The sequence below is a fragment of the Pongo abelii genome, chromosome 11 (assembly GCF_028885655.2).
Source record: "Pongo abelii isolate AG06213 chromosome 11, NHGRI_mPonAbe1-v2.0_pri, whole genome shotgun sequence".
NCBI lineage: Eukaryota > Metazoa > Chordata > Mammalia > Primates > Hominidae > Pongo > Pongo abelii.
Window position 1 is genome coordinate 27,957,801 of NC_071996.2, and position 23,581 is coordinate 27,981,381.

Sequence of the window (23,581 nt, forward strand, 5' to 3'; positions counted from 1 at the left end):
GTGGCTGTGAAGGAGAGAACACGGAGGACACCAGAGGGAGCTGTGAGAAAGAGAACTTTCTTTTTTTTTTTTTTTTTTAATTTATTTTTATTTATTTATTTATTTTTATTTTATTTATTATTATTATTATTATTATACTTTAGGTTTTAGGGTACATGTGCGCAACGTGCAGGTAAGTTACATATGTATACATGTGCCATGCTGGTGCGCTGCACCCACTAACTCGTCATCTAGCATTAGGTATATCTCCCAGTGCTATCCCTCCCCCCTCCCCCCACCCCACAACAGTCCCCGAAGTGTGATGTTCCCCTTCCTGTGTCCATGTGTTCTCATTGTTCAGTTCCCACCTATGAGTGAGAATATGCGGTGTTTGGTTTTTTGTTCTTGCGATAGTTTACTGAGAATGATGATTTCCAATTTCATCCATGTCCCTACAAAGGACATGAACTCATCATTTTTTATGGCTGCATAGTATTCCATGGTGTATATGTGCCACATTTTCTTAATCCAGTCTATCATTGATGGACATTTGGGTTGGTTCCAAGTCTTTGCTATTGTGAATAGTGCCACAATAAACATACGTGTGCATGTGTCTTTATAGCAGCATGATTTATAGTCCTTTGGGTATATACCCAGTAATGGGATGGCTGGGTCGAATGGAATTTCTAGTTCTAGATCCCTGAGGAATCGCCACACTGACTTCCACAAGGGTTGAACTAGTTTACAGTCCCACCAACAGTGTAAAAGTGTTCCTATTTCTCCACATCCTCTCCAGTACCTGTTGTTTCCTGACTTTTTAATGATTGCCATTCTAACTGGTGTGAGATGGTATCTCATTGTGGTTTTGATTTGCATTTCTCTGATGGCCAGTGATGGTGAGCATTTTTTCATGTGTTTTTTGGCTGCATAAATGTCTTCTTTTGAGAAGTGTCTGTTCATGTCCTTCGCCCACTTTTTGATGGGGTTGTTTGTTTTTTTCTTGTAAATTTGTTGGAGTTCATTGTAGATTCTGGATATTAGCCCTTTGTCAGATGAGGAGGTTGCGAAAATTTTCTCCCATTTTGTAGGTTGCCTGTTCACTCTGATGGTAGTTTCTTTTGCTGTGCAGAAGCTCTTGAGTTTAATTAGATCCCATTTGTCAATTTTGGCTTTTGTTGCCATTGCTTTTGGTGTTTTAGACATGAAGTCCTTGCCCATGCCTATGTCCTGAATGGTAATGCCTAGGTTTTCTTCTAGGGTTTTTATGGTTTTAGGTCTAACATTTAAGTCTTTAATCCATCTTGAATTGATTTTTGTATAAGGTGTAAGGAAGGGATCCAGTTTCAGCTTTCTCCATATGGCTAGCCAGTTTTCCCAGCACCATTTATTAAATAGGGAATCCTTTCCCCATTTCTTGTTTTTCTCAGGTTTGTCAAAGATCAGATAGTTGTAGATATGTGGCATTATTTCTGACGGCTCTGTTCTGTTCCATTGATCTATATCTCTGTTTTGGTACCAGTACCATGCTGTTTTGGTTACAGAACTTTCTATTGCCTGTCTTAAAGGGGGAAATATTTGGTAAGGTGTCAATTTTATAGTGAAACGGTGTTTAGGGAAGCATAGCATAACGATACAGGAGACAGGAAAAAGATCCACAGAGTAAGTCCCCTTAGAAGGGAGATGGTCAGGGACCCAGGGCACAAGCTGTGGAATGAGCACGTCCATTTGAACAGGGAGGGAAGAGGAAACGTGGGTGCAGACACAGGAAGGGCTGCTGAGAGTGCTCCCACCTGATACTTTCTGCTTTAATCTGCAAGGTAGACATGAGGTCATTTGCTTAGAGTGTGAGGGGCCCCTGAAGAGGGACAGAGTGGAGACTATGAGACAGCTGCCATGGAGCCCTGGAGTACAAACAGACCAGGCAACCGAGTCCTGGAGGTGAGGTGGATCCAAGAAGTTGTGACCAGGAATCCACTCTGTGGGTGCTTTCCCTCCTGCAGCTGAGACCAGGCCCTCAGAAATGGTGGCTGGATCTCTCCAGCGATGGTTAATTCACCATTTGGGTGGGAAGAACGCAAAGAAGTTAAGATTGGCTAAGAACAGACCACCACCACCATAAATAATGGCAAGAGCTCACACTCAAAACATTTGTTAGCACTTTTACTTATAAGCACTCTGCAGTATTAACTCACTTAACTTCCCACACTGTGAGGAAGTATTAGAATCATCCCCATTTTACAGGGATAAGGCAGAGGGATTAGTGGATGGAGTTCCAACAGGGTGTAGTATGTTGTAATTCAGTACTAATTCATATAAAATGGCTGGCCTAAAAGTGTTGTGTGCTTTAATCTTTTAGGCAGAGAACTTTTTATGTTTTGAAGGCTTCACTGAACATGCGTTTCTTGATCGTCTATTACTCACCAAAGCTAAGAGGAGTTGCCAGCTGCCCCAGAGGGCTGCCTGTTTCTCTGTCCACTCCATCCCAACAGCTCCTTGGCCTGACATTCTTGTTGTTAGTCCACTGAGCAGGGCTTGCAACCTGAGAATCCCTGGGGGATCAATGAGTACATTAATTTTTTTTTTTTTTTTTTTTTTTTTTTGAGACAGGGTCTCACTCCATTGCCCAGGCTTCAGTACAGTGGATTACAGCTCACTGCAGCCTCGACCTCCTGGACTCAAGCGATCCTCCCAGCCTCCTGAGTAGCTGGGACTATAGGTGCTCACCAGTATGCCTGGCTAATTTTTGTATTTTTTTGTAGGGATTATAGGTGCTCACCAGCATGCCTGGCTAATTTTCGTATTTTTTTGTAGGGACTATAGATGCTCACCAGCATGCCTGGCTAATTTTTGTATTTTTTTGTAGAGACAGGGTTTCACCATGTTGCCCAGGCTGGTCTCAAACTCCTGGGCTCAAAAAATCCACCCACCTTGGCTTCTCCAGAGTGCTGGGATTACAGGTGTGAGCCACCATGCATGGCCGAGCACATGAAATTGCATGCTTCTGTATTTGCAAGAGTTCCTAACCTGGAACAAGATTAAGAATCAGCAGCAAACCAAGTGAGAGTTTCCAGGGAGATGGTGCAGCTTTCCCGTGAATATCTATGAATTCACCACCTAGATGGTACTCAGAGCTCTTGAGGGGACAGCACAAGGTAAACGGAAAGATCATTCCAAGGTAAAGGGTTATCAGCTACAACCCAGGCAAGAGGAAAGGCTATTTCAGGCCCTCGGGAACCCTGAAGGATGGCAGAAGCTCCCTCCAGATCCATGTTATGCTTTTCTTCTCCTTTGGGAGGCACTGCTCGGAGCCATGAGGGTTTGAATAGATTAATTTCCCCTGTGGAAATTCTGGATGCAGGCTGGAAGGGCCTTGGGGACATGGCAGATTCAGACTACTCTTTGCTGCAAGTCTAGTCTAGGGAGCCAAGACAAGCAGTGCTGAGGGAAAATGTCCTGGATGCTCAGACTTGAATTTCCATCCCTAGACGTGTGACCTAGGGCAAGTTCCTGTCCCTCTCTTGACCCGTTTCCTTATCTACACACTGAGGGGCTGGGACTGGTAATCTTGAAAATCAGTTCCTGCCCTAACATGATTTGCTAGCTTGAGAGCATGTGCTGACTGTTATCCTTGCCTGGTGCACTTCAAGTGTGAAGGATATGCCAGCCTGGGCTGCAGAGGGTTCCCTGCTGTGGGGGAGGGGCTGCTCTGCCACCCCGCTGGTCTCTCCTCAGGATGAGCCTGGGAATCTAAGCACAGTGGGCTGACCATCTGCTGGGACAAGGATGGGGCCAGAGACAGATCACTCTGACTCACCACCCTGCCACCAAACTAATGGTGAGTTATTTTTCTTGGGCCTGACAATAACCTTAGTGACCTGAGATCTGCACCCTCTTAGCCCCTCCAGGCCTTTCTTGGTGCTGGCCACAAAAGCCCATTGTGGGTGACATAATGGGTTTATTTTGTGGTGGTTTTGGTAGCCCAGTATCCATTCCCTTCTGGGGAACCACAGCCTGGCCAGGGTGCCCTCTAAGGCAGCGCCTGTGGAGACACCATCCACACTCCCTCCACCTCCACTGCTGCCCATCTTCCATCTTCCTGTCAGTCCTTATCTTTCCAGTGAGTTGTTTTCGCTACTTATTGGTGGCTTTCATTACTTATTGCCAAAAAATTCCTTTTAGAAGAGCTCCTGGTACAGGTGATTGAATCTGGGTTCTAGCCTCTCTCCATACATCTCCAAAAAGCAGAGAAAAGCTCCTTAGTTTCCAGGGCCCAACTGGGCCTCTCTCCCAGGCAGAAAACAGAGGGGAGAGGGAAAGAGAAGACTTTCAACTTTTCTCAGCTTTGCCAACACCCATATGGTGCAGTATGACTCTGCCCAGCAGAAGTCCTGAAACCAACCTAGGTGGCACTGTTCCTCACTGGATGGTGCAGTGCAAACCTACATAAGGCTGGGGGCTGGTGGGCGCCAAGGGAAGGAGAAGTCAACCCCTGCATACTCTCTACTACATGCTGTGACACATACTTCACGTGCCATTTCAGACAAAAAACCTGAGGTATTAAGCAGTAGAGCCCAGATCCGATGCCCAAAGCTGTGGTGATACTGCAGCATGCCGCTCCTTGGAATGACCACTGTGCCTTCCAGGATATGCTGGGGATGACCAATGAGGTTTTCAACCTTTGAAAATGCCCCTACTCCCAAATCTACACCACAAACACGGAAATCAACCTAAAAACAGTGCAGCTGCTTCTGCTCACTCCCTCAGGTTCGTACCAACAGTGGATCTGGTCTAACAACTCTGTTGAGGTCAGCATGTAGGAATCACAGTTCCAAGAAACAGAAACAGTGCACAAAAACATGAATGTCTCACGAAGTTTTATTTGAACTGAGTTACATCTAGACTTCTCATTTCAGTGTACAAACAACTCAGTGCAGTGTTTCTAATACAAGTCATATAAAACTGGAACACACTAAATGAATAGTGCACTTGATAGAAAAATAAATTACACTTTAAATGCTACTGCAAAGTTTTACACATATTAAAGGTAAACACAAAATAGTTAGTGAGACCCTCATAACCACTTATCATATCCAGATAAGGAGATAAAAGGGGCAAAGGGATCTGTGCTATAAAAAAAAAAAAAATCTCTCTGAAGAGGAGAAATCCTGACAAGTAACTGAATGATCATTTCAAGCAATGTGGTGACACAGGGACTTACAGATCCTATCTCTTAGAACTGGGAAGGAATCATAGCTCTACCAATGTGTTAACACAACCCAGTTCAGCTCAGGGCAAATTTCTATAATTCAAACAAATGTCCTCATCCTAACGCCTAATATGTAGGAAAAGTTTCCAACTTTCTTCTGACCACTGAAGAGGTACAGTGTTTAAATTTTTGAGAGGATAAAAAGGACAAATAATCTAGAAATGTGTCTTCTTCAGTCTGCAGAAGACCCCAGGTTTCCAAGCAACTACATGGCCAAGGGCATGAATAATTAAAAATCAGTGGGAACTCACAAAGACTCTCAGAGCTGAGACACCCACAACAGCACCTCGTTCAGCTGCCACATGTGTGAATGAGGATGCAATGTCCAGAAGTGTTGGCTGCCTCCAAGTGACAGGTAACACTGCAGAACCCATCTGAGTACCTGTTAGCCTCCCGTTTCACGCAGCCACTCTGCTGCTCTACAAAGTTTCACATCAGGGGTCAGCAGCTTTGTAAAGGAGACTCCATAGGAACACAGCTGTGCTCAGGCTGCTGCTGCTGCTGTGCTGCGCCAGCAGAGCTGAGTGGGACAGTATTTACCATCTCTGGTCCTTTACAGAACAAGACTGCTGACTCCTCTCAATGACAAGACAAAAACTCTACTTCTTGAGACTGTTACTTAGAAAAATAGCAGATTTTTCTCTCTGTGACTGATAAATAATTCTGCTAGCAAGACTTCTGAAGGAAATCTTCATTTTTGGGGCTTAGCTAAGAGAAGAAGAGGTGCAAGTTTTAGCCAGAAGTGAGAAGCATAAGATAACAAGTAGTCCAGATCCAAAAACCCAAGAACAACTCAGGGCTTTCATCCTTAAATCTCCATAGGATATCTGTGATTGTACAAAGGCAAAGGCTAGAGACAAATGTTAGGAGACTATAAGAAATATTTTTAAAAGTTTTTTCTTAAAATAATGTATAAATGTTAAGGAAGTAAGCACACAAGGAACAGAATCATTCCTCTGTTCAGCAGTGTCTCCTGAAGAGCAGGAATGAAATGACCATGACCTCCTGTGTGTCAAAAGATGATGCTACTGACATGTTACAAATTAGGTCTCACTGATTCATTCACAAGTTCTCAGGCAAAGTCTAGAGAAGATAACTGAAACCTTCACATCTTATTTTAAACCACCCTGTCAACTCCCACTTCCCCTATCAGGGCTACGAAATGGACTGAGTTGAGGTTCCTCTCCTGTCTGCCCGCAGGGAGGCAGCACTATCTGCTCCCCGCCACCCCACCGTGCTCAGAGGCGTGCACAGCAAACCCTCAGCAGTGCTCCTGGCTGCCTCTTCTCCAACCTCAGCCCAGTCTCACCAGCCTGCTTCTCACCCACTATCATCTCCAACCTCTCTCTTTGCCAGCATCCTTGATGGGTTCACACATGCTTCTCTCTGAAGAGACAGACATCTCCGCTTCCCTACCTGCCACATTCGTAGACCTCCTCAGCCCTGCCTCTCCCCACCACACTGTTCTCAGGGGAGCAGAACAGGAAGAGCTGTTACAGCAGCTCTGGGCATGGCAGCAGCAGCAGCTATGACAGGAAACCAATCCCCGACAGGCATCTAATCTGTTGGGACCAATTCAGCATTCAAGTATTAACTTCCGTGTTCGCCACTTCATGTCAGCGCATGAGACAAAATTTCCTCTTAGCTTGAAATTCAAGTGAATTTTAACAAAGTCCCTATCAATATTCTAACTGTCAAGAATACAGGTATCCAAAGACATAAAGGTCACAGACTATGTCCAACTACCTAATTCCTAATTTTATGAAGTTTAAAATAAGGATGATGTCACCTCCTGAACTGGATGGGAAATTTAGGTCTTCCAAGCCATAATGCCTCAGCTGCTCTGTGGTTAGCAGCACAACGGTAATCCTGCAGGACATCTACGGTTGCCAAGACACTGAAAATGTGATGCTCATTCCGTCAAGTCCTGGGTCAAGCCCCTGGTTCTAGGTGACACTTTCAGCTTTGAGAATATATGTCCTATAATTAAGAACTGGCAAGAGCCCCACCAGTGAAACTCAGAAGCTGTTTTTAGCGTAATGGCTAAGGGGAGGCAGCCAGCAATAAGTGTTGACTTTCCTTCTGCAAAAATGTTTTGTGCAAAAGTGGGTTCCAATCACTACAGCTCCCTGGGAAACAGTGCAAGATTAAAATTCCTGAGCTTTCCAGTCAGACACTAGCGTGTGTTTGCCCGGACACATGATTATGTTATAAGGAGCCCAGGAAAGTCCAATCCATGAAGTTTTAAAGATCTAAGACTGGATGTTCTTTTACGCTAAGCAGTACAAATTAGTGCTTAATTATATACATATTGCAGGACAGAAAACTAGAAAGCAAATTCCAGGAGGTACAGCTTAAGATCAGTTCTCCATAACAAAGGATTAACAACTTTACCAATATGGTTTCTACATCATCCTTCTTCCCCATGGCAACTGAGGTTTGCCTTGTTCATTCGAAAATTATAAAGCTAAATAGTGTTATTTCTGGGTATTAGAATTACAGATGGACATTGCTATACTTTATTTTTCTGTGATGAGTATATATTATTTTAACATCCAGAATTTCTTTGTACAGGCCCAAAGGGATGGGGAAGTTTTAGAGATCTCTTTTAAACTAACACAGAATTCCTAGTGCAATGCAAGTTCTTTCGGTATATGCTGTGTATAGCTGCTTACATGGTACGTATTTGAGAAACAACATCCCTTCACCCCTGTTCCTATTCCCTATTTTGGTCCTGGTGTATTTATTTTGTTTCATTTTTCTTTCCAGTTTGAAAGCTCTAAATTTATTCAGCTTATACTGAAAGGAAATAAGTCTATGTCCAAATAGGAACCAATGTGGAGTACAGCTGTGCTGTGCCTTCATTACCTGAGACTACAGCAGCCTGCATTCCCCACCGGGCTCAGAGGAGTGCAGATGCCTGAGGTAAATACCCCAGGGTCTCTTCAACAGTAACCCACCCCACTGATAAGTTACACGATATGTGTGTGGTGCCTGTGAGTGCTTCCTGTGGAAAGGCAGGCTGAAAAAAATATGACAGGATTTTATTTGATTTCTCTGTAGTTCTTCTCAGGGTTTATCTTGCGTAAACTTGAAATATTAAGATAGCCAGTACAGTAAGAAATCAAAAGAATGGGAGACATTTAAAAACTCTCTATATTCTAAACTTCTCTTTAGTATTGTAATAATTGTAAAAAAAAAAAAAAAAAAAAAAAAAAGTTGGCCCTAAGTCTGCCTTTATAGTGTCCACATTAATTTCCTAAATTCTTGATTTCTAGGTAAGTCAGGGAAAAGTGCAATTTCTCTAACAGGCAACCAGATCAAGGATGCTCACCCTGATACTAGATGGAAATAGCTTTCAAAAGGCTGTTGACTACCAGAGGCAGGCTTGTTATGAAGTTGTTATGAACAAATAGAACCGCTAGGTGGAGCCAAGAGTTTGAAGGAAACCCCAGAAAAAGAAATTCCCTTGTTTCAGGAATTTGTAACATTTATAAAAGTATAGAAAGTTCAAGACCAAACACTCTCGTTTGGGCAGCTATGCAGTGTGATTCAACACTTCCAGTTGGACGGAAAATACAGCTGTCTTTTTTACGGAGTTGAAGTCAAATCTACGTGCAGCTTTTTTTTTTACCTACAAATAATGGACAAGCTCCTGAATCCAACATATTCTAGCTGAAATGGATCCCAGGACGGAATGCTGGAGAGATGCGTATTCCAGTTACAGGCCCTTAGAGCTCAGTGGTCAGTAAACACTTCTGCTTCAGGACAGCTTCTTCCACCAAAGTGGGATCAGAGCTGAAAGGAAGAGAGAATGGGTTACTCAGGGAACCCCTGGGGTTTGGGGGAGGACATTCATGTCTCCATTAGTGCCACACAGAGCATTTTGAGGGTACAGCAGATTACAGACCTAAGTCAATATGTAGTAACACCTAACCTGGCAATGAGATAGTCCATAGAAGGGAAATTTCTGGATAAACACTGCTTATTTCATTTTGAAATAAAATATAAAGATAGCACAATTTCTCCTTCTTAGCAAATATGCTAAACACACACTTAACCATTTCTTAATGAGTCAAGGTTAGTATGAGTATCAAGAACAGTGCTGTGCTGAACACAAGGGCAACACACTCAGGCTGTTCTCTGCTGCTGCTGCTCCTTTTTTTTTTTTTTTCTGTGAGACGGGGTCTTGCTCTGTCGCCCAGGCTGGAGTGCAGTGGCATAATCACGGCTCACTTGCAGCCTCAGCATCCTAGGCTCAAATGATCCTTCCACCTCAGCCTCCCAAAAGTAGAAGTAGCTGGGACTATAGGCCTGTGCCAACATGCCTGGCTAATTTTTGTATTTTTTTGTAGAGATGGGGTTTCACTATGTTGCCCAGACTGGTCTCAAACTCCTGGGCTCAAGCCATCTGCCCTCCTCAGCCTCCCAAAGTGCCGCGATTACAGGCGTGAGCCTCTGCACCCAGCCCTGTGTTTCTTTACATATTCCTAGATGGCTGTGTCTGTGTTCCTACCAGTTAATCTATTTTGTTAGAGCTGCGTGAAAAATAAAAAGACATGGGCTCTGCATGAGGGTTCATGAGTTTCTGCTATCAGTGAACTGCTGAGTTTAGATGCAAGGAAGTAACGACATCTAATTTGGTTTCATAAAAACTTAAAACATGCTGGGTAAGGTGGCGCACGCCTGCGATCCCAGCACTTAGGGAGGCAGGAGAATCGACAGACCAGGAGTTCGGGACCAGTCTGGGCAACAAAGTGAGATGACGTATTTACAAGAACAACAACAACAAAAATAGCCAGGTGAGGGTGGTATATGCCTGTAGCCCAGCTACTCAGGAAGCTGAGGCAGGAGGGTTGTCTTAGCCCAGGAATTGGAGGTTGCAGTCAGCTATGATCATGACACTGCACTCCAGCCCAGGTAATGGAGAGAGACACTGTCTCTAAAAAAAAATGTTTAAAGACATAAAACGATATCAAAGTACCTAATACAAAGGACATAATTTAAAATGTCAAAAGTGGTAACAAGATTTATAAATGAAACAGCAGTCACCTGTACCACTCTCTATTCCTACTTCGAGGGACAAACACTTTCAACTGGTTCTTTTCCTGGTATTTTCGTTCACTTTTCTGTGTCCCTAGTTCTCAAAGTGGGGTCTCTAGAATTTGGGAGAAATGCAAATTCTTAGACTCCACCCCAGATATACTGAATCAGACTATGAGGGTGGGGCCCAGCAGCCAATGTTTAAACAAACCTGCCTCCAGAGATTCTGCCTCACAACCCCCCAAAGTTCTGACTGTTCTGGGTGATGTGTTTATACAATGACTTCCTCCTATGGACTATGAAGGCTTACCTTTCTTCCACCCTCTCCCCAGCCCCACAATCCTGCCTTCTTATCTTTTCAGCACAGCTATAAGACCAATTTTGATGATGTTAAAATTCAGTGTTTGTTGTAATTACGTAAATATTTTCACAACTATCAGTATATTTCATGATTTATGCAACTTTTATTTTCCCTGAATAAGTGCCTCATTTTTTTGTTGTTTTGACGGCTTAGTGGGTTTTTTTGTTGTTGTTGTTGTTGTTTAGAAATGAAGTCTCAGTATGTTGCCCAAGCTGGTCTTGAACTCCTGGTCTTAAGCGATCTCCTTGCCTCAGCTTCCCGAGTACTTCTCAGTTTTCTATACAAATCTCTCATCTATCCCTAACCTCTCAGGTAAACCATGGATCTCTTCTCAGTACATTCAGACATGTAATATAATTTTTTAAAAACTGGAGGGTGAGGAGCCTGTTTGTGTTTTTCTTGGCAAACTCCTTTCTGCAACTCTATATCCTCCTTTTTGAATCTGGACAGGTTCCTTTCTAGACCCATTGGGCAGCTACCATCTTGGAACTTCCTTCACCTTTCTCTGGGTAAATCCCTGCACCTCTCTACTGCCTCCTGGGTCCCACGACTTCTTTTTTGGATAAAAAAGAGGAACATATCTTCCATTTTAGATGGAACACATCTTCCAGTAGCTTCCTGAGGAAGGCTACGTGGAAAGTATATATTTTAGGGAAACTGTATGTCTAAAAATGTATTCTAATCTCACACTTCACTGATAGTTTGGGAAAACTCTGGGTGAGAAATTATTGCCCTCCAGAATTCAGAAAGCACACTGCTCTATTATCTCCAGCTGTCAGTAAAGCCTGCTGCCATTCTGATTACCAATCCTTTGTACGTACTCCATTTTTCCCCTTTGCTGGAGACTTACATCCTCTCTTAACTTTGACCTCCTAAAGATTCATGACGTTCCTTGGTGCAGTCTATTTTCATTCTGTGTTGGGTACTCAATAGACCCCTTTAATCGAGAAACTCAAGTCCTCTGTTCTGAGAACGCGTGATTCCTTTCTTTGACAATTTCCTCCCTTCCATTGACTGTAATCTTTCTAGATCTCCTATGATTCATATATAGGATGTCCTAGGCCAATCCTCCAATTTTCTTTTCTCTCCCAGTTTTCATCTTTCTGTTCTACACATTTTGGGAGATTGTCTCAATTTTATCTTTTACACACTCTTTGGATTTCATTTTTAATACAGTTAATAATTTCTAAAAATGCTTCCTTGTTTTCTTTTTTTTTTTTTTTTTAGTTTCCTGTTATTGTTGCATGGATACAGTGTCTTCTCTCTAAATTTAGATACTATCATTTTGTGACCTTTTCTTTTGCTATTTACATTGCCTTTTTTTCCTACTTCTATTTGTCAAAATTCACATTGCCTTTATTTCCTTCTTTTTCAGTTTACCTGTTCTGGTCTTTCCTCACATATCTGACAATCGTTAGCTCTCTTTGTATTTCAAAGAAAAGCTCTGGAATCTGTCTGGGACCTGTGTATATATGGGCAAAACTCATCAACGAATGGGTTCTCTGGTGATTATTTGGCAGATTCCTGGCAATTTCATCAGAGGATCCACAAATGAATGTGCAGGCCTTTTTCTCTTTGGTTGGCTGGTTTCTCCAGAGAATAAGCCTCTTACTTTTTCAACTCAGACATTTACACTTAGCTAACAGCATTCAGAAAACTGAGAAAAGAAGGAACGTTGGAAATTTCACCCTTTAGTGTGTGGACTTTGAGTTAGTCTTCCCGTGTTCAGTCTAGAGCCTTACTCCAAATGGAAATTCCCAGATCCAGAGCCTCTCTGGCCTGGCTCCTCCCGAGGGAAAACTTCAGAATTATGCTAAAATGGGCAAGGGTGGTGGGATGGCAGATGGGTGAAACAGGCATAAATACTTTCAACCAATCCCCATATTCTCAGCCCCACCTTGTACCCCATCTTCACAAGTATCTGGTACCTACAATTTCGTTGCCTTTTCAGGGTTCTGCAGTGTGAACTGGCTTGCTTTTTATTTTCTGTTTCTACTCCCCCCCATTCAGGCTTAGATTTTATTTTACTCCACTCTGCTAAACTGGTTACTACTTATCATTTAGCTGCTTCCCAAAACTTGTTGAGGTCTCTTAATTGCTGATGTCTCCTCTCCTGTTCTTTGTCCTCATGATTTGATGCCTTTGAAACACAGTATCACACAGAGAACCCTGCAAAGTAAATCTAAATCTGCGGAGATGGGACCCAGTCATCATTTTAAAAAATTACTATAACATCCATATATTAAAGCACATAAGGCATGAGTTTACAGCTTGAACAACTTTTTGCAAATTGAATACACCTCTGTAATCAGCATGTAGACTATGAAACGGAACACTACTAGCACTCCCAAAGCTGCTTTTGGGCTCTCTTCTATTCACTAGCACATCAAGGGCAACCATTATAGAGTTGTGCTTCTGTTTGAACTTGATTTTGTTTATCCTTATTACAGTGAAGAAACTCCAAGATGAACCCCAAACCCAAAGATCTCCATCTCCAGCTGTTCACACTCCTATGTAATCTCTAGCCCTTGGGTGTGGAAAGGACTTGTGACTTGCTTTAACCAACAACAGAATATAGCAAAGGTAAAAGGATGACATTTCTTTGATTAGACTATACAAGATTGTGACTTCTGTCTTGCTAGCAGACTCTACTGCTTTCTCAGTTTGCATGCTAGAATAAAGTAAGCAACTACTTTGGAGAGGCCCACATGGTAAGGACTGAGGGCAGCTTCTTGCCAATCACCAGCTAGGAACTGAGTTCCTTAGTCTAACAGGTCTTCAGATCCTGAATCCTGCCAAGAGCCCTGGCTGGTGCCTCTTCTTCCATTGAGCCTTCAGATGAAAACCTGGCCTTTGCCAATATTTGACTGTAGCCTGTGAGAGACCCTGAAGCAGAGAACCCAGCTCAGCTACATCCAGATTCCTGAGCCACAGAAAATGAGATTATAAGTGTGTATTGTTTGAAGCTGTTAAGTTTTGTGGTAAGTTGTTGCACAGAAGTAGAGAATTAATACAATTATGTTTATGTGATTCATCTATACTGCTATATTTTAGTTGTAGTTATTAATTTTCACTGCTCTTTTCTAATATTTATCTAGTCAACTGCTAATGTGCAGTTGGAAGGTTTTCAGTTTGGACTATTATGAATATAGGTGCTATAAAAATTCTTGTACATGTCTTTTGATGGACATATATTCATAGTTCCATTGGGTATTTACATAAAAATAGAATCACTGAATCACTGGATATGTTCAGCTTTAGTAGATATTGCCAAACCTACTTCCAATGTGATTACTCCAATTTACAGAGTTTCAGTTGCCCCATATCTTCACCAACACTTGGTACTATGTGTCTTTCATTTTAGCTGACTCATTTTAGCAGACTCATTTACTCATTCATTTTAGCAGACTCATTACTATGTGTCTGGTGATAATGTAGCACTGTGACATGGTAGTTTGAATTTACATTCCCCACAGACTAATCAAGTTGCACACTGTCTAGAATGCTTACTGGCCATTTGGATATTGGTTTGTGAACTGCCTATTCAAGCTTTTTGCCCATTTTTCTATTATGCTGTCTTTAGCTTACTTATTTGGAGGAGCTCTTTCTAAATTCTAGATATGAGTGGATCCTTTGCCATACAAAGTTAAGACTGAGGTTGGGGAGGAAGGAGAAGGGAAGGGGTGAGAGAGGGAGACAGAGACAGAAGGAAGGATGGAGAACAAATGTTTTCTCCTATTCTGTGGCTTCCCCTTCCATAATATCTTGAAATTACATCTTTTGATGAACAAAATTTCTTGATATAATCCAAGTGATTTTTTTCCTGTAAGACTAAAGCTCCTTGTGAGCTGTTTAAAAGATCTTTGCCTATTCTAAGGTCACAAGTAAGTTCACTCATATTTTCTTCTGTAAGTTTATTATCTGATGTTTCATATTTGGATCTGCAATCCATCCAGAATGGATTTTTGCGAATGGTATGGAGTTGGGTCAAGATTATTTTTTTTCCCCCACAGGGACAACTATCTGTCCAGCTGATTTACTAAAAGACCATTCTTTCCTTATAGCATTGCATCATCATTTTTTTCATAAACCAGAAAACTGTATAACGTATGAGTTTGTATCCAGACTCTATTCTGTTCCACTGGTTTATTTGTAATTTTTATGTCTTTAAGCCCTTTATTACTCCTTTCCATGAGTTCTAGGAAGAAAGAGATAAGCTCTGCTTTCATCTGTAATTTTTAATTTGAAAGTCCTTAAGAGCTCACATTTTATTGTGTAAATTCATTTACAAAGGATTACCATCGGGTTCTCTGTATGCAGCTCTATTTTTACAGTGATCATTATTAGGCACACAAATGCTTAGAAAAATAATCCATTACATTTGTATAAAGTGCTCTTTTACTAGATGTAAGCTTCCCAAATGTAGGTCTCTCATCTGTCTTGTTCACTGTTATCCTTAGTGTCAGATATCAATCAATGCCTGGTACATCACAGACATTCAATAAGTGTTTGCTGAGTGAGTAATATGCTACTTTGAACACTGTGGAGACAAGAGAACAATTTTGAAATTAAACTGAATTTCTTTCAAGTTAATGATCTCTAATAATTCACCCCACCTTTCTCTAATTAGGAAAGCATGTATTTCAACCAACCCACATTTTCAAGGAGGATATGTGAAACGTGGGATATATTCAGAAAAAGGGTCTGAGGTAGGAGTGAAGGCAATTCTAAATCTTTGGTAAAACAGGTGCAGTTATGGTTCTAGCAATCAAAAGTTGAAGAACCAGATGCTGAACAAAAAGCTCTAGTTTGAGTCTAGTTTCTGTCTGTAGCAAGCAACGCGTTGCAATGAGCTCACAACATGTATCGGTAAAGCCATCTCAGGGCTCTCACCCTGGGAGTATCCTAACTTACCCATTTATACTGCACCTCTTCACCTGTGTTGACGGGCACCATCATTCATCACTATTACAGTAGGCATAATCATAATAGTAAAGCATCAAAGGAAACAATACAAATTGATTTTAAAACAAATATTACAAAGATAAGCCTGTTAATATCTTTAGCAAAGACTTGATAAAGAAACGCTAATACAATCTACTTCATAATTTTGTAGAAAATTGCTACTGACAAGACAAAGCCACTACACTAAATAACAAACAGAAAAAAGATTTGTCCAATTTCAATATAGTTCAGTTAGGGAAGAAATGACATTGCTGCTTTAGAGATGATGCCTAAGAACTGCAATTGAGAAATAATTTTCTCACCTGGTCACAGCATCTACCAAGAATGGCGCTGGGGGAGAGATGAGTGAGAGTCCATCCTTATTACCATGTCCCTCCTTCCCTGCCGAAAGCACTGCACATCCCGCAAGTCCATTAGACATGGCACCACTCTGCTGTGGGGATACACACATCTAAATACAGAGGTAACAATACCTGCCTGGTCAGCACTTCAGCTCCAAATCAAGCTTCACTAATGACTATTAGATTAACGAAGATGGTTTTGATAATTATGACTGTTTTGTTTTCTTAACTATTCTTCATCTGAGACTTTTACTTTTGTTTCTGCCAGCATCCTGACAAACATTTACAACCAGAAAGGGTAAGCCACTAGCTTGAAGCCATTAAGTTCAATTAACAAGGCTTTGATAACAACCCTCATGTTTTTAAGGAAAAACAAAGAACCTAGTAATCCTTTAGGCTTTACCCTGAGAAAGTAGCCAGAAGAAAAATCACAAATAACATGAACTTACCGGAACAATCCACCGGGGTGTGATCATGGATGTGGAAGACACCTAAAATAATTTTATGTATGTATTTACTTTTTGGAAAGACTGACTTATTTTCATACTTATAATACTTATATCTATTATGAAATCCATTCTAGGAGGGCAATTCTTAATTCTTAATGGTGGTCCTTGAGCTGACATGAACTTCTAAATCCAAGACCCTTTTCTATTATACAACACAGATGCCATCCCTCACCACTTAAGAAAGTGTCATAACTTTGAGAATCTCTTATCTAAAAATTTACCATTCAAGAATCTATTACTACTTTCAGTTCACTTAATAGGACTGCCCCTACCCCACACCCAGTATTCAGTTTAACATTTTCTGAAATTTCAGTTAATTACAAATAATGATAGCCTTCTTGATAGCAGCCTGAACAATGGATTGTGACCAATCCAAATAAATGGCAACAAGAAAGTACACAGAAAAATAATCTGTTTAGATACAGATCATTCTCTAATTATCATGTATGCATGAAGATAGCGCAATAAAAACACCCATATTGCTCCTGGTTCACAGGGCCTTTGATATATTATTTTTAAATGTTTAACTTTCTATTATAGGTCATCTATGTGTAGAATTATAAACTAAGGAAACCCACCCATTTTACTAGTAATTTAGACTAGTCCTTGCATTGGTGGCCTTACATACTCATAAGAAAAAACTAGTGTTAAGTCCAGGTATTTATTAATAAATTAGATAACCACCAAAAGAATAAAAACACAGGCTGGGTGCAGTGGCACACGCCTGTAATCCCAGCATTTTGAAAGGGCGAGACGGGCAGATCACGAGGTCAAGAGATCAAGACCATCCTGGCCAACATGGTGAAACCCTGCCTGTACTAAAAATAAAAAAATTAGCTGGGAATGGTGGCATGCGCCTGTACTCCCAGCTACTCGGGAGGCCGAGGCAGGAGAATCGCTTGGAGGCGGAGGTTGCAATGAGCTGAGATCGCGCTACTGCACTCCAGCCTGGCGAAAAAGCAAGACTCCATCTCAAAAGCCCCACAAAATATGACTTTCCTACCAGTACTTTTTAGATGCATGTTAACAGTAGGAAATGAGAGAAAAAACATCATCAATAGTAAACGAAAAATAGTTTGACAGACTTTTCCACACTTGCAGTTAATTCTTATCCTTGGTGAAGTCTTTGTTTATTAATCTAAGCTGGTCATTCCCAACGGGTGGTTCCCAGACCACATCTGCACCACCTGGGAACATGTTAGAAACACAACTTTTCAGACCCCACCCAAGATATACCAAAATTAGAAACTTGGAGGTGGGGCCCAGCAATCTTGTGTGTTAACGTCCCCTCCAAGTGATTCTGATATACACAAAAATTTGAGAATTAATGATCTAAGCAAACATTCAGTACCACAGAAAGTATCATGTGTATTTCCAAGCCTTCAGGATGGCATCTAGCCCCTACAGCAATTCTCGTCATATCACTCATAAGGTATAAAGTTAGTCATTTCTGGTTTTTTTTTTTTTGAGATGGAGTCTGTGTCGCCTAGACTGGAGTGCAATGGCGCTATCTTGGCTCACTGCAAGCTCCATCTCCCAGGTTCCAGCAATTGCCTTGCCTCAGCCTCCCGAGTAGCTGGTGCTACAGGTGTGCACCACCACCCCTGGCTAATTTTTGTATTTTCAGTAGAGACAGGGTTTCACCATGTAGGCCAGGCTGGTCTTGAACTCCTGACCTCAAGTGATCTGCCCGCCTCAGCCTCCCAAAGTGCTGGGATTACAGGCATGAGCCACTGCGTCCAGCAAAGTTAGTCATTTCTATCTCTCTCATCCCTGGAGGGAAGGAACTGTTTCAGTTGGCCCTCCATATCCATGAGTTCTGCATCTCTGGATTCAACCAACTGTAAATCGAAAATTTTTGGAGGGGGAAAAAAAGGATGGTTGTGTCTGTACTGAACATGTGCAGATTTTTTTTCTTGTCATTATTTCCTAAACAATACAATATAACAACTGTTTACCAGCATTTACACTGCATTAGATATTAGAGGTAAGCTAGAGATTATTTAAAATATACTAGAGGATATGTGTAGGTTGTATGCAAACGCTACACCATTTTATATGAGATTTAAGCATGCGTGGATTTTGGTATCCAAGGGGAGTCCTGGAACCAATCCCCCACAGATACTGAGGGACAACTATACTTAATACAGTATCTTCCAGACTGTAATAATGATTGATATGTTCAATGCCATTCTTACGCTCTCATCTTTCTATAAAACTTTTTTAAAAATTAAATATATCCTTATTGTCTTAAGAAACTGCTTGATCCCCATGTTTTCTCTCATGTTATTTAATATGATGTTGAATTATAAAAGGCTTATAGAGACATGTGATTTCTATACAGTGATACACAAATTCAAAGTGGTAAAATTTTAGGACAGAGAGAGAGGCAATGCTAAGTGGTTATTAAAACATAAACTCTTATCAAATGAAAAGTTTAACTGCGAATTATTAAAAAGGGAAAAACTGGAATCTAGCAGGAACATTTTTCAAAACAGAAATTTCTTTCCATCATACTATTTTAAAGCATATTTACCTGAGGTGCAACTGTGTGATCAATTAGATTCTCAGTTAGAGATGCAAGCAAGGCATCCAATTCATCTGTAGCTTCCTATGGAAGACAGGAATCTAGAGTTGTTAAATGACCCTTTATCATCAGATGTTAAGTTTTTTCCATATCCTCTCAATTTATAATTCTGACACAGGCCTGATTAGTGTTAATCCTTTAAACACACAGGGACACTCATAAATCATGGTTGTTAATGATTCCACTTCTGCATGGAGGGAAACCTGTACTACAATCAGGATGTGAAAAAGCTAAAGTGCTATGTAAATTTTCAAATAGCTATTCTCCTTTGGTAAGACAAAACTTGGGTACGGTTATGACTATTCTGGCTCTTAACTTTTTCTTTTTAATTACAAAAAAATTTTTTTGGCTGGATGCAGTGGCTCACACCTGTAATCCTAGCGCTCTGAGAGGCCAAGGCGGGAGGATCCCTTGAGCCTAGGAGTTCGAGATCAGCCTGGGCAATATAGTGAGACCTCATCTTTACAAAAACTGAGCAAAACTAGGTGGGCACAGTAGCACTCAGCTGTAGTCCCAGCTACTCAGGAGGCTGAGGTGGGAAGATCACTTGAGCCCAGGAGGCAGAGGCTGCAGTGAGCCAAGATTACACCACTGCACTCCAGCCTGGGTGACAGAGCAAGATTCTGCCTCAAAACGAATTTTAAAAAAGTAAATACAGCCGGGCGCTCCTGGCTAACACGGTGAAACTGCGTCTCTACTAAAAATACACAAAATTAGCTGGGCGTGGTGGCGGGAGCCTGTAGTCCCAGCTACTTGGGAGGTTGAGGCAGGAGAATGGCGTGAACCCGGGAGGCGGAGGTTGCAGTGAGCCGAGATCGTGCCACTGCACTCCAGCCTGGGTGACAGAGCGAGACTCCATCTCAAAAAAAAAAAAAAAGTAAATACAATAAAAATAATTAAAAAAAATTGAGACAAGATCTTACCCTGTCCAGGCTGAAGTGCAGTGGCACAAGCATAACTCACTGCAGCCCCAAAATGCTGGGCCCAAGCAATCCTCCCACCTCAGCCTCCCAAGTAGCTGGGACTACAGGTGTGCACCACCATGCCCAGTCAATTATTTTTTTATAGAGACAGGGTCTCACTTATGTTGCCCAGGCTGGTCTTGAACTCCTGGGTTCAAGTGATCCTCCTACCCTGGCTTCCCAAAGCACTGGGATTACAGGTGTGAGCCACTGTGCCCAGCCTTTTAACTTTTAGACTAGATGAGAATGGCACTACTCTGTATGGTAATATCACACTTTGAACTTAAAAAAAACAAACAAACAAAAAAAACCAGTAACAGGTTCAGCACAGGAGATAGTGGATAAAGGAGGTGCCTAAATTCCAAATGCTCCTTTATCTAGACTTACGGGTGCTTCTGTTTGTAAAATAATACAATATGAACCCTCTCCCTGTAAATGTTAATTAATACTTTTTGTTTAACCAGTATTTGAAGTACCTTATAAAGGACACAGTTCTCTACTGTGAGGAAGCGGGTCTGGCAGAATTTTAAAACAACAAAAGATAAAATGCCAATATGGCAATAAACAATAGGAACCTAGGGCATAGCACACAACAAAAACGGGCCCTTCATTCATACATTTCTTTCTTTTTTTGGGGGGCGGTGGGCAGGTCGGAGGGACATGGTCTTGCTCTGTCACCGAGGCTAGAGTGTAATGGTACAATCATAGCTCACTGCAGCCTGAATTTCCTGGGCTTACACGATCCTCCCACATCAGCTGCCCAAGAAGACAGGACTACAGGCATGCAAAACTATGGCTGGCTAATTTTTAAAAAATTTTTGTAGAGACGGGGTCTCCCTATATTGCCCAGTCTCATCTCAAACTCCTGGCCTCAAACCATCTTACCGCCTTGGCCCAAAGTGCTGGGCTTATAGGCGTGAGCCACCACACTTAGCCACCCATTTACACATTTCCATTTCTGCCTATATGCCTTCAGGTCTTGGAGAATGTCCTATTCATATTTCAACATGCAACTTAATTTAAATCACAAAAACATGAAAAATTGTTCTCTCCTCTCGCATCTTCCCACCCTGCTGCCTGGACTAAGTGCACCATAACAGCTTGTGCAAGTCTACCACAATGTATTATGATTCTCTCTCCCGCTAGACTATATGCAGTTAAGCTGAGACCACGTTTCATTCATTCATTTTTGAATCTTTAATGCTTAACAAGTTGTCTGGTGCATACTATATATGCAATAAATCTTTGAACTAAATGTCCTTCTCTGCTTCAAAAACATCTCAGGTTCTGCTTAATGATTTCCAATGATTAGTCAGTGTATCTTTTCATATTTTCATCAGCAGAAAAGAAATGCCTGATTGAAGATATTTTAGGTTGGGTTTTCTCTTTAACCCTAAAAATCTGAAAGATACTTATATACCTAAATACCAACTATACACTTTCATTGAGTAGTGAGAATACAGGTGATCTTTAATTTTTCCTTTTTGTGAAGTATTTGGCAAATTACAATAGATGTACATTATGCAATAAAAGAGACAAATGGTAAGTGTTCATGCAAGGGCAATTTTCAATTTAACTTGCAAATTAAAACATTCATTGGCAATAAACTGGGTTTCTATGATTTCCAAATTGTTAAGGGTTTAGCAAGTGGATACAGAAAAGGCAGAAGTTGGGATGAGGTGGTTATGCTGCAATGCAATTAGTGATAGGTCCCTGTTATTTCAAAAAGTTTGTTTCAATCAACAAATATTTAGTGCCTACTAGGTACCAGGTACTATTTGAGACACTTAGGCTGCCTATAATCCCAGCACTTTGGGAGGCCAAGGTAGTAGAACTGCTTGAGGGCAGGAGTTTGAGACCAGCCTGAGGGATACAGCAATGAACAAAACAGGTCAAGTCTCTCACACAGCTTACATTCCCTAGAGCAGCAGTCCCCAACCTTTTTGGCACCAAGGACCAGTTTTGTGGAAGATAATTTTTCCAAGGACCAGGTTTGGGGGTGGGGTATGGTTTCGAGATGAAACTGTTCCACCTCAAATCATCAGGCATTAGATCCTTATAAGGAGTGAGCAACCTAGATCCCTCATGTGCACAGTTCACAGTAGGGTTTGCACTCCTATGAGAATCTAACACCACAGCTGATCTGAGAGGAGGTGGAACTCAGGCGACAATGGTTGCCTGCAGCTCACCTCCTGCTGTGTGGCCCAGTTCCTAACAGGCCATGGACCAGTACCGGTCTGAAGCACAGGGATTGGGGACCCCTGCCCTAGAGTAAATGAAACTACTAATTCAACAAGATCCCTTAATTCTTTCATCTAAGAAGCACTTAGTCACTATTTGCATGCAACACTGTATCTTAAAAGGAAATATGAGTGGAAGCATAGCCAACATTCAAAACCACCCCCAAAATATAAACAAAGTACATACAAACTGGAGAAGAAACCCTAAGATCCTCTTGTGAGTGGTGTGGCAACAGGATTCTCCCTAGAGAACTGTGGCTCAATGCTTTTATCACTTTTTTTTTTTTTTTTTTTTTTTTTTTTGAGACAGTCTCACTCTATTACTCAGGCTGGAGTGCAGTGGCGTGATCTCAGTTCACTGCAATCTCCACCTCCCAAGCTCAAGCGATCCTTCTGTCTCAGCCTCCTGAGAAGCTGGGACCATAGGCACATGCCACCATGCCCAGCTAATTTTTTGTATTTTTGGTAGAGACAGGTTTTGCCATGTTGCCCAGGCTGGTCTTGAACTCCCGAGCTCAAGTGGTCCGCATGCCTCGGCCTTCCAAAGTGCTGGAATTATAGGTGTGAGCCCCTGTGCTCGGCTGCTCTTCTCACATCTTAAGTCCCAGTGTCACTCAGTAATCACTAGATGCCCTTGGTTATACTGCAAGATTCAATTCAAAACTGTCTTTGGCAAAAATTTTAAGAAGTAAAAGTATTCTTACCTTTAGAACAGAACCACTGTCAGCAGGTGTGATAAGCGTCAGAGTCTCAAGAGACTCTTTGGGGAGGGGCACATTATTCTCATTTAACACAGCACTAGGAAGAAAAAGATAAATTCACATCATGTAGGACCTGTACAGGTACAGGCAGGATTTTCAAAGAAAGGGCTTAGGAAACAAGTGCAACAAATTCATGTAGGGGAAGGTATATGAAAAAATGCTCAACATCACTAATCATCAGGAAAATGCAAATCCAAACTATGATGAGACATCATCTCACTCCAATTAAAATGGTTTTATAATAAAAAAGATAGGCAATAACAGATGCTGGTGAGGACCCATAGAAAGGGTAACCCTCTTACGCTGCTGGTGGGAATGTAAATTAGTACAGCAACTTTAAAGAACAGTATGGAGGTTCCTCAAAAACTAAAAAGAGAATAACCATATGGTCCAGCAATTCCACTACTGGGTAAATATCCAAAAGAAAATCAATATATCAAAAAGACATCTGCACTCCCATTCTCATTGCAGCTCTACTCACTACAGTCAAAATATGGAACTGACCTAAGTGTCCACCAAGTGCTTAACGTATTGTCACATGTACCCTGAAACAAAGTACATCTATAG

At 41.5% G+C, this 23,581-nt stretch overlaps 1 protein-coding gene across 4 annotated transcripts in view; it reads right to left on the bottom strand.

Moving 5' to 3' along the window:
- Nucleotides 1–4,836: 4,836 nt before the first annotated feature.
- EPB41L5 (erythrocyte membrane protein band 4.1 like 5) overlaps nt 4,837–23,581 on the bottom strand; it is a 181,006-nt gene continuing 162,261 nt past the window's right edge. For 2 of the 4 annotated variants that reach the window (XM_063712728.1, XM_024243164.3), the window contains 5 exons: nt 22,958–23,051; nt 19,001–19,075; nt 16,405–16,446; nt 15,917–16,044; nt 4,837–9,043 (listed from right to left, as the gene is read on the bottom strand). In XM_063712728.1, the coding sequence (XP_063568798.1) occupies nt 8,977–9,043; nt 15,917–16,044; nt 16,405–16,446; nt 19,001–19,075; nt 22,958–23,051 (406 nt within the window). In that variant the 3' untranslated portion in view covers nt 4,837–8,976. Of the gene's footprint in view, nt 9,044–15,916; nt 16,048–16,404; nt 16,447–19,000; nt 19,076–22,957; nt 23,052–23,581 lie in introns of all 4 variants that reach the window. The other 2 variants (XM_024243166.3, XM_024243163.3) reach the window with 1 other exon arrangement.